Source organism: Panthera tigris, chromosome D4 (genome assembly GCF_018350195.1).
Source record: "Panthera tigris isolate Pti1 chromosome D4, P.tigris_Pti1_mat1.1, whole genome shotgun sequence".
NCBI classification, from domain to species: Eukaryota; Metazoa; Chordata; class Mammalia; order Carnivora; family Felidae; genus Panthera; species Panthera tigris.
This window is the reverse complement of record NC_056672.1, coordinates 87,431,972-87,447,431: the sequence shown is the minus strand read 5'-3', so window position 1 is coordinate 87,447,431 and position 15,460 is coordinate 87,431,972. Positions and strand designations below refer to the sequence as shown.

Here is a 15,460-nt window from a genome sequence, read left to right as displayed (position 1 = left end):
GACTCTTAAGTTCCATTGCAAAATAAACCCAACAAAATAAACCTATCAAAAATGGATTTTCCATAGTACAACTTGGTCGGAACGATGGCACGTGCCCGGGCCCGGGATTCCAAAGTGGGAATTAATTCCAAGCAGCTGGTTGCTGGGATTGAGAAGAATGGGTTTATCGTCCGGAAGCTCGATTCTGTGTGTGTGTGTGTGTGTGTGTGTGTGTGTGTGCACATGTGTGTACGTACATACTTACACGTGCCTAAGGATGACGTTCTGCTCTCTGTTTCAGAACTTAAGCTATTTTAAAAATTCACCAGGGGCGCCTGGGTGGCTCAGTCGGTTGAGCATACGACTCTTGGTTTCAGCTCAGGTCATGATCTCCTGGTTCATGGGTTCAAGCGCGGCAACGGGCCCCGTGCTGACAGTGTGGGGCCTGCTTGGGATTCTCTCTCCCCCTTTCACTCTCTGCCCCTCCCCTGCTCGCTCTCTATCCCTCCCTCTCTCAAAATAAATAAACATTGAAAATAAATAAATAAAAATTCACCAAGGTAGAATAATTTCTCCAAAATAAAGGGGACTCCATCTTGTTTACAAAGGAGGGGAGGAAACACCACCCCGTGCCCCTGCCTTGAATTTTTTTTTTTTTAATTTTTTTTAACTTTTTTTTAACTTTTTTTTTTTTTTTATTTGTTTTTGAGACAGAGAGAGACACAGCATGAATGGGGGAGGGGCAGAGAGAGAGGGAGACACAGAATCGGAAGCAGGCTCCAGGCTCCGGGCCATCGGCCCAGAGCCCGACGCGGGGCTCGAACTCACGGACCGCGAGATCGTGACCCGAGCTGAAGTCGGACGCTTCACCGACTGGGCCACCCAGGCGCCCCTGAATTTTTGAGAGAAGTATGTAAATGAAATAGAGAATTTTTTAGAAGTTTGAGGTCTACCTGGGAATTTCCTCGGTTCTTTTTTTTTTTTTTTTTTTTCGCATTCACAACAAGATGATAAATGATAAAAAACCCTTAAGTAACTGAAAGAGTTAAAAGGATTTTTGTGTCAGAAGCGTTAGGGGGACAGATGGCACGCGCGTAGGTGGGAGAGCTATTATCTACACAGAGGAGGGCTAGTGTCTATTGGAAGGGATTTTTGAGGGTGGCCAGGATCTTCACATTTGGGGGACCAGCTTCAAATATTTACTAGTGGACGCAGAAGCAGACGCCAGAGCGTATGGTCAGGAAGGGAGTTAACAGGGTGCCGACAAAGAGGAAGAACGTGGCGGTCGAAGTAACCAAGGGAACACGAGACGTGGAGGAAATGGTGTTGAGATCCCTCAAAGCCCTGAGAAACTGCAAAGCCCCAGGTAGTAGGGAAATCGGTTTGGAAAGACTCATCCTGTTAACCTTCGTTTGAGAAGAAAATAGAGGAAGCAAGCTCTGAATGAGCACCTTGGGCTTTCACCAACGCGCAGATGAGTGAAATGTGTCAAGGAAGTGAAAACTCAGGTGGAGCCTTCGAGTCACAGAGGCAGGAAGCCATAAAGGACAGCGCGAGGCCACAAGTCTGATAGTGGGCGGTGCCAGCCGTCAGACCGAAAGCGGGGCGTCGCTTTTGCAGTTGAACGTGTCCGTGTTCTCTTTCGTCCTTTTTGAAAACTGTGGGGTTTAGTAACACAAAGCAAAATGCAAAGCAAACGGGAAAGTTCCCTGGGTTTTGCTGGAACAGGGCCCTCTTCCTGGTGTGTTTTTGGCCCCGAGTAGCAGTGGTCGTGTCACCTGCAGGCCAAGCCACCTCTTTGTCTGCAGGGGGGGTGGGGGTGGGGGGTGGGGGGGGGGAGTGTTTGCCCCGCGCGAACCTCAGGCTGCGTTAGAGATTCATGAGGTCATATTGCTTAAGACATCTCGAAAGTGCTAGATGAAGCCAAGGTGGGATCAGCAGCGTAACAATCGGCGGTGCTTGTGGATGATTTCCCAGTTTACAGACGTTCTTGTTTGAGCTTTAAAATAATAATAATCATTATTATTATTATATTATATATAATATTTAAAATAATAACTATTATTGTATCGATTCTGCAATTCATCAGCGATTGCCCCTTTCTTGCAAGTGTGTGATTGACCAAAACGTGAATTAGAAAAGAGAAACAAAGGGGCGCCTGGGTGGCTCAGTCAGTTGGGCATCGGACTTCGGCTCAGGTCGTGATCTCACAGCTCGTGAGTTCGAGCCCCGCGTTGGGCTCTGTGCTGACAGCTCAGTCCGGAGCCTGCTTTGGAGTCTGTGTCTCCCTCTCTCTCTGCCCCTTCCCTGCTCATGCTCTGTCTCTCTCTCTCTCAAAAATGAAAAATAAACATTTGGGGCGCCTGGGTGCCTCAGTCGGTGAAGCGGCCCACTTCGGCTCAGGTCATGATCTCACGGTCCGTGAGTTCGAGCCCCGCGTCGGGCTCTGTGCTGACAGCTCAGAGCCTGGAGCCTGTTTCAGATTCTGTGTCTCCCTCTCTCTCTGACCCTCCCCCGTTCATGCCCTGTCTCTTTCTGTCTCAAAAATAAACAAACGTTAAAAAATTTTTTTTTAGTTAAAAAAAATAAACATTAAAAATTTTTTTTAAAAAAGAGAGAAAAACGTATGAATTTTCTTATTGATTATTTAGGAGAAAATCAACGCAGAATACAAAATAGCACATACATGTACATATACAGACAAAAACACAAAGAGGGTGCCACATTACTGCTTCTTTAAACTGTATACTTTAAAAAAGTTTTTTTTTTTAATGTGTATTTTTGAGAGAGAGACAGAGCACCAGCGGGGGAGGGGCAGAGAGAGAGGGAGACACAGAATCAATCAGAAGCAGGCTCCAGGCTCCTAGCTGTCAGCACAGAGCCGGATGCAGGGCTCGAACTCACAAACTGTGAGATCATGATCTGAGCCAAAGCCGGACACTCAACCGACTGAGCCACCCAGGTGCCCCTAAACTGTATACTTTATATACTAAAAGTAAACACCTGGGCACCTCCATGGCTCAGTCAGTGAAGCATGCGACTCTTGATCTCTGGGTTGTGAGTTCAAGCCCCATGTTGGGCGTAGCCGTTACTTAAAAATTTTTTTTTTTAAATAAAAATGATCACAAACATTGTGGTGAGTTTTAGAAAAGGTCCATGTACATATAGATCAGTGGTTCATATGCCTTTTTAATTCATGACCTCCATTGAGAATTGAAGTAAAAAAATTACGGATTCCCCCATCCCCTCCTCAAAAAACTATATAGATATATAGATATATAGATATATAGAGAAGCAAGTTCCCACAAGGCCCGTCTAGGTGACATAAATACGTCAACTGGGCCAAGTGCAGACAATACAGAATAGCGGTGTTTGTGTTGAACTAGAAAGTAATGCCAAGTTAAGACAATAGAGAATGGTAGGGCTTGTGAGAAACTTGGGTTCACATCCTTACCTAAGCCAAATTCAAATTCTAAACAATTTCTAGAAAATAACACCTGCTCCATATAACACATTTGAGGGTCAGTCTGACTGCAGATCCCTCCGGTTTGCGGTCCTAGACCCTTTACTGTATTCATTAAACATGGGGTGTTCTCATTTTTTGACCCCAAGGCACGTCAGCAAGCTCAAGTACGTCACCAAATGGCCGAGGACAGCAGAGCCGATTACTCGTCAATTCTCCAGAAATTCAACCACGAGCAGCACGAATATTACCATACTCACATCCCCAACATATTTCAGGTAAGTGATTCAGACCTCCCGAGGTGGCCTTGCTTTGAGAGCCACGTTGCCTTGGAATCACGATGGCTGGGCTTATATGCTGAGTATTTATATAGAGTGCTAAATTTCCGTGCACTAAAGCCATTTTTTAAAGCGTTTGCCAGATCAAGCCTTGACTGGCACCAAGGTGAACTAGAACATTAACCTCAAGGTTAATCAGTTGGCCTTTCCAGACGTCCTCGGTTGGTACCTGCAGCCTTTCTTGGCCAGTTTGAGAATTTACAATTCTTAGATTAGTGCCCCTTTTCGCCGAAAGGACAATTCTGGTTCTGAAATGCCAACTTAACCTTAGGAGTCCTAGCGGAATTCCTAAGCTTGTGGGATTTGAACAAAGGACAGAACTTTTCTCTGGATTGTTTTTCTTTGGGCTACTTTAGGTTGTCAGAAATGGCGTGAAGAAAGATGTATACGTGTTCTCCCGCTTTGGGAATCTTTTACGACTTGTGTCCAGTCGGAGGGAAAATAACAAATATTCGCGTCTTAGTGTCTACGCACACAGCAGACGAGAAGCTCCAGCTTGTAGAAGGAAAATACACCAGTGACATCTCGGCCTGTGTTGCGTTGAGGCGGTTCACTAACGCCAGGCTTTTGGTAAAGAGTGAAGTCGGGGGTCAGAGGCAGAAGAGATTGCCTGAAATGTATCGGCGACAAAAGCACTTGAGTTTGGGGTTCGCAATGAAGCTGGAATGGAATCCTATAAAGTATAGTAAAACCTTGGTGTGCGAGCACAATTCATTCCAGAAGCATGCTTGCAGTCCAAAGCACTCGTATATCAAAGTGAATGTTAGGAACCTTTGGCTCAGTTGTGATCCTGTGACACTCGGCATCGCGTACTACTCGTTGGCAAGGCGTCGCTCATTTATCAAGTTAAAGTTTATTAGAGATGTTTGCTTGTCGTGTGGAACACGAGCAGAACCGAGTTACTCGCAATCCAAGGTTTTACTGGATACATCTGGGCAGCCTAACGATTCATAAAATAACGTGTACAGCTGGTGAATGTGGAGGCAATAATTACAATGATTGTCTAGCTCGAACCCTATCGATGGACCTGTTTCCCTCCTAGACTGTTTGCTCGAGGTAACAGCGCCACTGAAGGCAACTTCCGTAAGTGAGAGTGGACTACGTTAATTTCATACAAAATCTAATGTTGCAGAAAATACAGGAGATGGAGGAAAGGAGGATACTGAGGATTGGGGAGTCCATGAAGACCTACGCGGAAGTTGATCGGCAGGTGATTCCGATCATTGGGAAATGCTTGGATGAAATAGTAAAGGCGGCCGAATCGATTGATCAGAAGAATGTAAGTATTGTAGCTTGGGCTTAACTTACAACCAAGTATCTCTGGTTCCACCATTTCTTCGCCACCGTCTCCAGCGACCTCACTGGATCATCTCGCGGTGGGGAGTTGCTTCCCGTGATCACCAGTACTTTGAGCAGTCGTGAGACCGCTTTCGAGTGTCCTCTTCATCCCTCAGGGTTTTGGATTCAGCTCTCAAACTTCTTCTGTGGGAGACACAGATAAGTCTGAGACATCGCAGAAGCAAATGGCTTTCTTGTCAGTTGGCTGAATAACCCCCCACATTGGGATCTGGTTCTTTAAGGCACTACTGACGTTTCGGGCCAGGTAGTTCTTTATCGTAGGGGCCCGTCGTGAGCACTAAAGGGTGTTTAGAAGCATCCCTGGTTTCTACCCACCAAATGCCGGAAGCACCCCTTCCCAAGTCGTGATGGTCAAAAGTGTCTCTAGACGTTGCGAAATGTCCCCTACAGGGCAACACCGTCTCCGTCTGAGAACACTGCTTAGGGCCAGTGTCATTCGTTTGGATTCCTTTCCTAGAAACCTGTTTTCCCTCGATAAAAGTATCAACTAGAACACCAGCATAGGCTTTTGCAAACATTCGTTAATTTGCAAAACCAAATATTGAACAAAAAGCGATGTCATAAGTCTTCCTTGTCATAGGAGTGTCTTAAAATGAGTCCAGGCGAGGGATCAAAGCCATCTTTTCTGTATGAACATATCTCAGCATGTAGATTTTTCATTGCTCTAAGAATATGTGTGTTAACATTTAAGGCCATCTGTGTAAAAAAACAAAAAACTCTTGTCAATCCAATGTGCAGAGATACTTCCAAATGTGTTAAATGGTAAGTGTTTTTAGGGGGAATAGTTCCAGTAGCAGGCATATTTTTTTCATTTTAGGATTCCTCGACCTCTGTTTTAGTAACATCTATTTGCCGAGAGCCCTCTTCTTCGGGGATTTCAGCCAACTTTTGGGGGGAAAATTACTGATGCTTCCGAATTAATGGTGTTTCCCTCACAGAACTACGCTGTGCCCACGTGGGTTCACAAGTGATCAAACCATCCTTTCCTGAAGCTGAAAATTTCTTTATTTGATGGTGGTTTTCTTTATCTCCTTTAAGCATCTGAAGGGAAAAACAGTTCAGACACACGTGACTGGGCTTGGGTCCACGCAGTCAAGTTTTTCCATGCAACGAGTGCCGGCTCCATTTCCTTATTGCCATTGCTTCATCAATTTCATACACCTCGGTTTTGGTAAAAGTGTGTTGGTGGCTCATCGATGCCTGGCTCTTAGAGGGAAATCAAGTCTCAGTGAGGCTTTTTCTAATCTCCCTATTTAAAATGTCAACGGTCACCAATAAAATACTATGGGGAGGGACCTTTTAAAGGGAAATAGTAATGGGGCGCCTGGGTGACTCAGTCAGTTACGTGTCCGACTTCCGCTCAGGTCATGATCTCGCGGCTCATGAGTTCGAGCCCCACATGAGGCTCTGTGCTCGGAGCCTGGAACCTGCTTCCGATTCTGTGTCTCCCTCTCTCTCTGCCCCTCCCCACCCCTCTCTTTCTCTCTCTCTCAAAAATGATAAACATTAAAAAACTTTTTAGAAGTGAGGTCAGTTCTTGACTCTTTTCCTTAGCTTCATTACTTCTGGCATTGATGAAAATCTGAAACCAGCCTGGTTTAAATTTCTTATAGTAAGAAGCTTGGAAATTTCTTTTTCCTTGAAATTTCACAACTTTATCAGATCACGTCTGAAGGACGGGTTTCCCTTTATGGGCTTTATCTGAGAAATTGTGAGCCCGCTGGATTTATAGGCTATTTCTCCCATTAGGGGATCCTTGTTTTCCGTTATATCACTGATAATTCTTTCTTACCTGTGACCTTTATGTTGCTAAATCCAAGGGTCTGTCTGTCTTTCTTTCTTTCTTTTCTTTCTTTCTTTCTTTCTTTCTTTCTTTCTTTCTTTCTTCTTCTTCTTCTTCCTTCCTTCCTTCCTTCCTTTCTTTCTTCTTCTTCCTTCCTTCCTTCCTTCCTTCCTTCCTTCCTTCCTTCCTTCCTTTCTTTCTTTCTTCTTCTTCCTTCCTTCCTTCCTTCCTTCCTTCCTTCCTTCCTTCCTTTCTTTCTTCTTCTTCTTCTTCTTCTTCTTCTTCTTCTTCTTCTTCTTCCTTCCTTCCTTCCTTCCTTTCTTTCTTTCTTTCTTTCTTTCTTCCTTTCTTTCTTTCTTTCTTTTTGAGAGTGAGAGAGACAGAGCATGAGCAGGGAAGGGCAGAGAGGGAGACACAGAATCCAAAGCAGGCTCCAGGCTCTGAGCCATCAGCACAGAGCCCGATGCAGGGCTTGAACTCAGAAGCCGTGAGACCACGGCCTGAGCCGAAGTCGGACGCCCAGCCCACTGAGCCACGCAGGCGCCCCTCCGAGGGTCTTTTCTAGGTCTTCATTCAAGTTCTTATTCGAGTACTTGAAGTATTAGGAGCACCGGCCCCCACTCGGCCACCCCCCTACTTGTTCTTCCTTTACTTGATTCCCAGGAAACCATAACGTGATGGCTTTTCCTCACTGCCTCAGTCTCCTTTCTTATTCGTGTTTTTTCTTTCTTCTTACACATGGAAGGGGGGAATACCCCCGGGCTTCGATCTCGGATCTCTGAACTCTGCCCATTGACTCCTTGGAGCGATCCGTAGACTCTTGGAGCGTTAAGTCCCATCTCAAGTATGAATCACACATGTTACGACCCCAGCCTGGACTCTCCCCTCCACCGCAGGTTCATTCATTCAGTTGCCCAGTGGCTTCTCCTCTTGGGTGTCCGGTATGTTCCTCAAGCTTAGTGTATCCAAAATGGAGCTCCAGACCTGCCTGGCCACACCCGCGCCTCCCGGGGTCCCCACTGCCTCCGTTACAGCATTTCCGTCCTTCCAGGGGCGTGTATCCTGGAATCATCTTTGATGGCCCCCCCCCCCCCCGACACCTGCTTCAATTTATCAGTCCATCCTGCTGGCTTTCCCATCAGAACCCACACCCTTCTCACCACCTCTCCTGATCCAACATCTCCATCACCTCGGATTGGGCAGGAGGAGCCCGGATGACTGCAGGAGACCTCTAACTAGTCTTCCACCTTTGTCCCCCACCCCCGTTCATTCTTAACACAGAGACCAGAGGGTTCTTTTTTTTAACAATAAGCCAGGTCACATGTCTCCTCTGCTCAGGGCCCTCACAGGGCTTCTGTCTCCCGGAAAAAATCAAAGCCGCTGGGGCCTCGACGCCCTGAACCATCTGGAACGCCCTGCCTCCCCATTTATCCGTCCCACGTCGCCTATTCTCTGTTCTCCCCAGTGCTGTCTTCCTCGTAAGCTCAAAAGTATGCTCCTGCCTTGCTGTTCCTCTGCCTGGAATGTTCTTCCCCCAGATACCTGCCTGGCTTACTCCCTCAACCTTTGGTGTTCCTTGAATGAATGTTTCAATTTGCTTTTTTTTTTTTTTTTTTGAGAATTCAAGGGCGAGATATTCCTTAATCCCTATATAACACCTCTCCTTGCACATTCCTTTCCGCCTGCCCTGTTCTCGCAGTGTGTTTCAAGTTTATCTTCTTCGGCAGATTCGGCTCTTAGCACGGTTACTTGTGGTCCTGCTGCTTTGATCTTTGCTGCTTCCGTCGCCCTTTTTCCTTTTATCACACGCTCTCCGCCTGTTCATGTTTGGCCGCTGTTACACCCTCGGAAACCCATGTTCTTTCCCTTAAGCCCACCACCTTGTTCTTTTTATTTCTAAAACCAGCACCGTTCCTGGCACACGTCTGGATCTGCCCACTCACTCGCAAGTGCCAGGCACAGTTCTAAAGACGGAGACGGACAGTAGCAAAATAAACGAGTGTTAAAACAGGATGAGCGCAGAGCCCCTGGGTGGCTCAGTCAGTTGAGCATCTGACTCTTGGTTTCTGCTCACATCATGATCCCAGGGTCGTCGGATCGAGCCCTGCGTCAGGCTCTGCGCTGTGCATGGAGCCTGCTTAAGATTCTCCCTCTCTCTGTCTCTCTCTCTCTCTCTCTCCCCCCGCTGTCCCCCTCTCCCCAGCTTGTGTGCTCTCTAAAATAAAATACAATAAAATAAAATACCAGGATGAGCATTTGGGGGAAAATGAGGTAGGAAAGGGTGTTAGAAGTGCCTGTGGGGTATTCTACCAAGGCGTGACGTTTGAGCAAAGATTTGGAAGAGGTGATTATTTATTTAAATGGGGTAGGAGGTCCTAAAGCCCCCAGCTCTCCCAACAAACCGGATGTCCCCTCTCCCCCTTAATGCAGTGTCAGAATCACATGATTACTTAAGCGTTCCCACTGGTTTATTTATGTGTGGTCAGTTTCCACTTATTTTCACATGGCCATGTTTTCACTAGAGCACAGCGGCGTGCTCACTGGCACACCCGGGCTTGTGGACCCGACTCGGCTAGCATACGTCTCCCCGCGTGTGACCAGAAGCGTAGTGTCTTACACAAGGGGGATTGTTTCCCCTGTCACGTAAAGGATGTCTGCAGGCAGAGGGTCCAGTCATGGCGTGGACAGATGTCTCTAAGACCTCAGGGACCCGGGCTCCTCTTAGCTCACAGCTTTTGATGATGTGACCTTCAAACTCAACGTGGCTTCTGGAGCTCCAGCCATCACGTCCGACTTCCAGAAAGCAGAATATAGAGAAGGGCCCACACCATCCCTTTAAAGAGTCTTCATAAAATGGTGCCCTGCCCTGTCTACGTCTCAGAGATCTCAGAGGTCAAAATTTAGGTGGTCTGGGGCGCCTGGCTGGCTCAGTCAGTTAGGTGTCCGACCTTGGCTCAGGTCATGATCTCATGGTTCACGGGTTTGAGCCCCACGTTGGGCTCTGTGCTGACAGCTGAGAGCCTGGAGCCTGCTTCAGATTCTGTGTCTTCCTCTCTTTACCCCTCCCCACTCGTTCTCTCTCTCTCTCTCCCTTTCTCTCAAAAATAAATACACATTTAAAGAAAATTAAAAGAAAAAAAAGGAGATAATCCGCAGTCTATGGCCCATCTACAAAGTAGGTAGTAGCTAAAATATTTGCTAAAATGTGGGCTTGTATTCAGAATTGAGATCTTGGGGTGCCTGGGTGGCTCAGTCAGTTAAGCGTCTGACTTCCACTCAGGTCATGATCTTGTGATTTGTGAGTTCGAGCCCCGCGTCGGGCTCTGTGCGGACAGCTCGGAGCCTGGAGCCTGCTTTGGATTCTGGGTCTCCCTCTCTCTCTGCCCCTCCCCCGCTCGTGCTCTGTCTCTCTCTCCGTCTCTCCCTCTCTCAAAAATAAACATTAAAACAAAATTTTAAAATAATAAAAACAAAAAAAAAGAATTTGAGATCTTCCCAGGGGCACCTGGGTGGCTCAGTCAGTTAAGCGTCTGACTCTGGCTCAGGTCATGTTGTCACAGTTCGAGGGTTCAGGCCCTGCACTGGGTGGCGCCTGCTTGGGATTCTCTCTCTTGCGCTCTCTCTCTGCGCCTGTCCCGCATTCTCTTTCTCTCAAGATAAATAAAGAAAAGAAAAGAACCGAGATCTTTCTAGATTGTCTTCTCTGTAGTTAGTTTTTTTAACTTTTTAAATGCTTACCTGTTTTTGAGAGAGAGCGAGGCCGTGTGAGTGCGGGCAGGGCCGAGAGAGAGGGAGACAAGAATCCGAAGCAGCCTCCGGGCTCTGAGCTGTCAGCACAGAGCCCGACATGGGACTCGAACTCACGAACCGTGAGATCGTGACCTGAGTTGAAGTCAGACACTTACCCGACTGAGCCACTCAGGCGCCCCTGTGATATTTTATGTATACATCTATCTTTCTATGGCATTATGGTTGTGATTGCCTCACACGTTTGTGCCTGCGCTCTCTGACCCTGAGAAGGTGAGGCACCCAGAGTTCCTAGCAGCGTGCACACCATAGAGTTCATTGATTTATTCAGCAGACATTTGTTGCCCACGGTTCTCCCCAGGCACCATCCAGGTTCTGGGGATACAGTAGAGGAAAAACAGAAGGGAGCTTGCCTTTGGGACCGTGAACAAATGCATACATAAGGAAAAACCATGCGATGAATTAAAACCCCCGAACCACAACGAACCAAAGAAATGAGAGCGATTATCTCCGCTTGGCTTTGACTTTGGCGGGTGCTAAATTACCTTAGGAATTTCTGGTGAGAACCAGACTTTTGTATTACTGTATTTTTCAAGGGAATTGCGTAACAGCCGTTCATTTTTTTCTCCCTGCTTTTAGCAAAGTCATTCTTCCTTAATATTTGTTTCTCCATATGTGGACAGGTGGTTCTTAAAAGTGTTCTCCCATCTCCACTAGACACATACCTTTACGAATGGCACTTAGTCTTTCTAGTTATAAAAATATTCCTGGAGGGTCGCCTGGGAGGCTCAGTCGGTCAAGTGCCCGACTCTTGATTTCAGCTCAGGTCATGATCTCACGGTTTGTGAGTTCGAGCCCCGCGTCGGGCTCTGGGCTAACAGCCTGGAGCCTGCTTTGGATTCTGTGTTTCTCTCTCTCTCTCTCTCTCTCTCTCTCTCTCTCTCTCTCCCTCCCCTGCTCGCTCTCTGTCTCTCTTTCAAAGATAAAGGTTTAAACAAATTTTAAAAAGAGAAAAAGAAAAAAAATATATGTTTGACTAGAAAAAAATCTGTTATTAACCAATATAGATGCAATTCTGTGAGTCCTTATTTGGACAAAATTCTTTACACGGTCAGCTGTATGATCATAATTCATTGTGTAAAAGGTATTTGCACGTATTTAAATGCATTCCTGTTTGGTGGGTGTCATTTCAGGATTCGCAGCTGGTCATAGAAGCTTACAAGTCCGGCTTTGAGCCTCCCGGGGACATTGAATTTGAGGATTACACTCAGCCGATGAAGCGCACTGTGTCAGATAACAGCCTCTCGAATTCCAGAGGAGAAGGCAAACCGGAGCTCAAATTTGGTGGCAAATCCAAAGGAAAGTTGTGGCCCTTCATCAAAAAAAATAAGGTACTGATGGTTGGACCCGGTGTGAAAGGAGTTTTATAAAGTGTGGCGATTTTTGACTTTCTCTGTTAAGCCTTTAAAAACAAACAAGCAAAGAATTTTAAACAGAACGCAGAATGCAAAGAAAGAAAAGCTAGTGAGCTGTTTTATTTTGAACCATCATTTCTCTTTGGTGGTGGAACCTTTGCCATGGCCATTTGTCTGACTTCCGATGCATATTACCACTTTGTACCGTGTCGCCCACGCTAACCCTGACCTCTACTGACCTCTCGGCCATTTCCCATCATGCCTTTCACTGCTAAGTCTCCCAGACGCCCGGTCGCCTCGGCTGGGAGAGGGGTTACCGCGCAGAATTCCGATAACGATTTATCAGCAGATCTCATTGGAATCGCTTCCATGGGTTAATAACTCGGTGTTGGACTCGTGTTAACCTGTGTGCGTCCATGCCCATTTTTTGCGTTTTCTTTTGATAGTGTGATGCGCAGGCGCATGGCCGCTCTAACCTGGGCGTCGGCTGTGGTCAAGGCCGCGGGACTGCTTTTGCCTCGGGATAACTTTGCTATGTGCTTCGCAGAGGCTGTCGGGTCCTTCATTTTCTCCCACCAAGCTCAGCTCTGTTAGCGTAGGCGGGTTAGAAGTCTCGGCCCTTCTGGCTCTAACGGTTTGGCGGAACTAATCAGAAGCCTTAGTTTGCATGTGGAAAGTCTGCATGAGCTGCTGGTCAGATGTCCCTCGGTCTTCTTGCTTCTACTTACTAAAAACTTCCCCTTTTGTCACATGCCCCAGTGTTTTCTTTCGGACCATGGCCGGGATAGTCGATCGTTTTGCGTTGTACTTGCTTTGGATTTCCAATATGATTTGATGCTTATTTTTGTTTTGTGTCTTATCTTCTTGTTTCTGATTTTACTCTGTCACTGCTCCGTCTCTTACATGTAGCTTATGTCCCTTTTAACATCCCCCCATCAGCCTCCCCCTCCTCCCCCTGCCTCTGCCTTACCCACTGCTGTTCCCAACGGCCCCCAGTCTCCCAAGCAGCAAAAGGAACCCCTCTCCCATCGCTTCAACGAGTTCATGACCTCCAAACCCAAAATCCACTGCTTCAGGAGCCTAAAGCGTGGGTAAGTTCCGCTCCGGAATCCTGTCTCTCTCGTGCGCTTGGGTTGCGTGTTTGGCCCTGCGTCACTTTATCTCGTTTGTGAGTTGAGCCCGTTGTGTTTTCCCATAACGCGAAACCGTAAGGACCTGTGATTCCTCATAGCTAGACGGAAGAACAACAATAGAAAGAGGGGAGGAGGAAGGAGGAAGCAGAATGGACGGAAAGAAGAAGAGAAAGCCAGCCAGCCCGGGGTTCTGTGCGCCCTTCGCGCGTTTCGGAAGGACTTGTCTCCACTTCCCTTTTAAAACATCTAAGTCATTAATATTTTACCAAAAAAGGAAAACTTCGGTTCGCTCTCTAAAGCCAGTGGCAGACGAGATGAGGAATTGGAAGTCACTGTACGCCCAGAAAATACTTGCTCGTTAATTCCCAAAACCACCTGAGTGTCGCCGAGGCACTTCTCCCCGGGCTAAGCCTCAGGGTTCGGAGGGCGGAGATGTCATGAGTTTACAGTGGTTTCTTGAGCTGTTTGGCTGAACTTACAAGACTGATAAAATACCTGTTGACTGGAAGAGGCCGAACGCAGTATTTGTCTTTAAAGGGTGAAAATAAGAAGGAGCTGACGTTTATCGAGTGCTTGTGATGTACCAGACCCTGTTCGGTGTGCTCGTTTGCTTTTCCTTCGGCCGCCCTCCGAACCTAGGTACCGAGGTTTCCTTGTCTTGCTGGCAAGAAAACTAAGGCATAAAAAGATGAACTTAGGAAGACGGCGAGCCAGAATGAAAGCCAGAGAGCCCGCTCGTCATACGCTGAGGTTTTGCGACATCCACATTCAGGGAGGATCTGGTACCCCACGGTCGACCCGCCAGTGGAGGTCATTTATACTCCAGTTTGCCACGCTGATTACCATTGCCTGGCTGCACTCACAGGGTTTTGTGGAATTGATCCAGGAACCAAAAGTAGATACCAGTGTGGTTTACGGGAAAAGATTGGAATAGAGTCAGCCGTAGCCTCCCAAATAAATCGAACCGATCAGTGGACTCTAAGCCATGCCCCCAACACTCTTCATTACGAATAACGAGTGAAGTGTGGCAGTGAAGAGCAAACAGACACATAGCGCGGTGACGTATCCAGTAAAGGTCTTTTGTCCTGACCTTTGGGGATCGCCGTCCGGTGGCAGGGGGATGTGTTCTTGTACCGACACGATTTTTACTCTTCCCCTCCTTTGGGTAAAGAAGAAGTGTCAGTAAATAACAGCCAATCAAGTGGTTGCCTTTTAAAACAAGGGACAGCACATCTGCTAAAATTGGAACGATACAGAGGAGATTAGCGTGGTCCCTATGTGAGAGTGACACACAAAATCATGAGACGTTCCATTTTTTTAAATGTTTATTTATTTATTTTTGAGAGAGAGAGAGAGAGAGAGAGAGCGAGCGAGTGTGAGTACACGAGCGAGGGAGGGGCAGAGAGAGAGGGAGACACAGAATCCAAAGGAGGCTCCAGGCTCCGAGCCGTCAGCGCGGAGCCCGACGCGGGGCTCGAACTCACGACTGCGAGATCGTGACCTGAGCCGAAGTCGGACGCTTAACCGACTGAGCCACCCAGGCGCCCCTGCGCGTTCCGTATTTTAAAAATAAATAAGTAAACAGAACAAGGGACAACCCCCCTATTTCTTTATATGCAGAGTTTCTTTCATCAGGGAATCCCAGTGTTTCATGCAAAGAATCTGTATTGTTGGTGGGATTATTTTGTTTTAAGGTTACCCAGCGTGTCAGGTTAGGAATTAGAGATTTAACTTCCGCAAGACTTCAGGAGAGCCGTTGTTAGGAGGCAGAGTATAGCATCCCAAGTAGATGACGGATCGCGTTGAGCTCTATAATGAGATCTCAATCCCTGGCTCGATCAGGCTGGCTTTTAACACTCCCGTCCATCCCGCTTTTACTCCTGGAAGAATTTCCAACATCTGGCCAGGGTGTTTTTGCTCGACCGTATAAAGTTTTACATCAACTATAAGTCTGTTAACCCATCTCGGCCACTTCCAAAACCTTTACAGAGCGCTCATTTATTATATTTCTAATAAACCCCTCTGCACGGTCTTTTGGAATCTCCTAACGGAGTCTGTTGAATATCCGTGATTGTTTCCCATTTGTTTGTGTCTCTTCCATTCTGTCAACACCACACAGTCTGTCGGTTGCAAACGGTTTCTGAATCTGTGTCTCATGCTGTTCTCTGAATGTTTAGGAAAAGACCAAAGAATGTCAGTAATCAATAAGCGTACGGGAAAGATGGCTAGGAAAAATTTACCAC

General features: G+C 46.9%; 1 protein-coding gene and 1 pseudogene across 7 annotated transcripts in view; both read left to right on the top strand.

Annotated features, from left to right (window-relative positions):
* The window catches only part of FNBP1 (formin binding protein 1), a 140,297-nt gene that overhangs the window by 101,510 nt on the left and 23,327 nt on the right, over positions 1-15,460 (top strand). For 5 of the 7 annotated variants that reach the window (XM_042963674.1, XM_042963675.1, XM_042963673.1 and 2 more), the window contains 4 exons: positions 3,592-3,720; positions 4,913-5,059; positions 11,863-12,060; positions 12,994-13,175. In XM_042963674.1, the coding sequence (XP_042819608.1) occupies positions 3,592-3,720; positions 4,913-5,059; positions 11,863-12,060; positions 12,994-13,175 (656 nt within the window). The remainder of the gene's footprint in view (positions 1-3,591; positions 3,721-4,912; positions 5,060-11,862; positions 12,061-12,993; positions 13,176-15,460) is intronic. The other 2 variants (XM_042963677.1, XM_042963676.1) reach the window with 1 other exon arrangement.
* Positions 14,423-14,536, top strand: LOC122233305 (annotated as a pseudogene).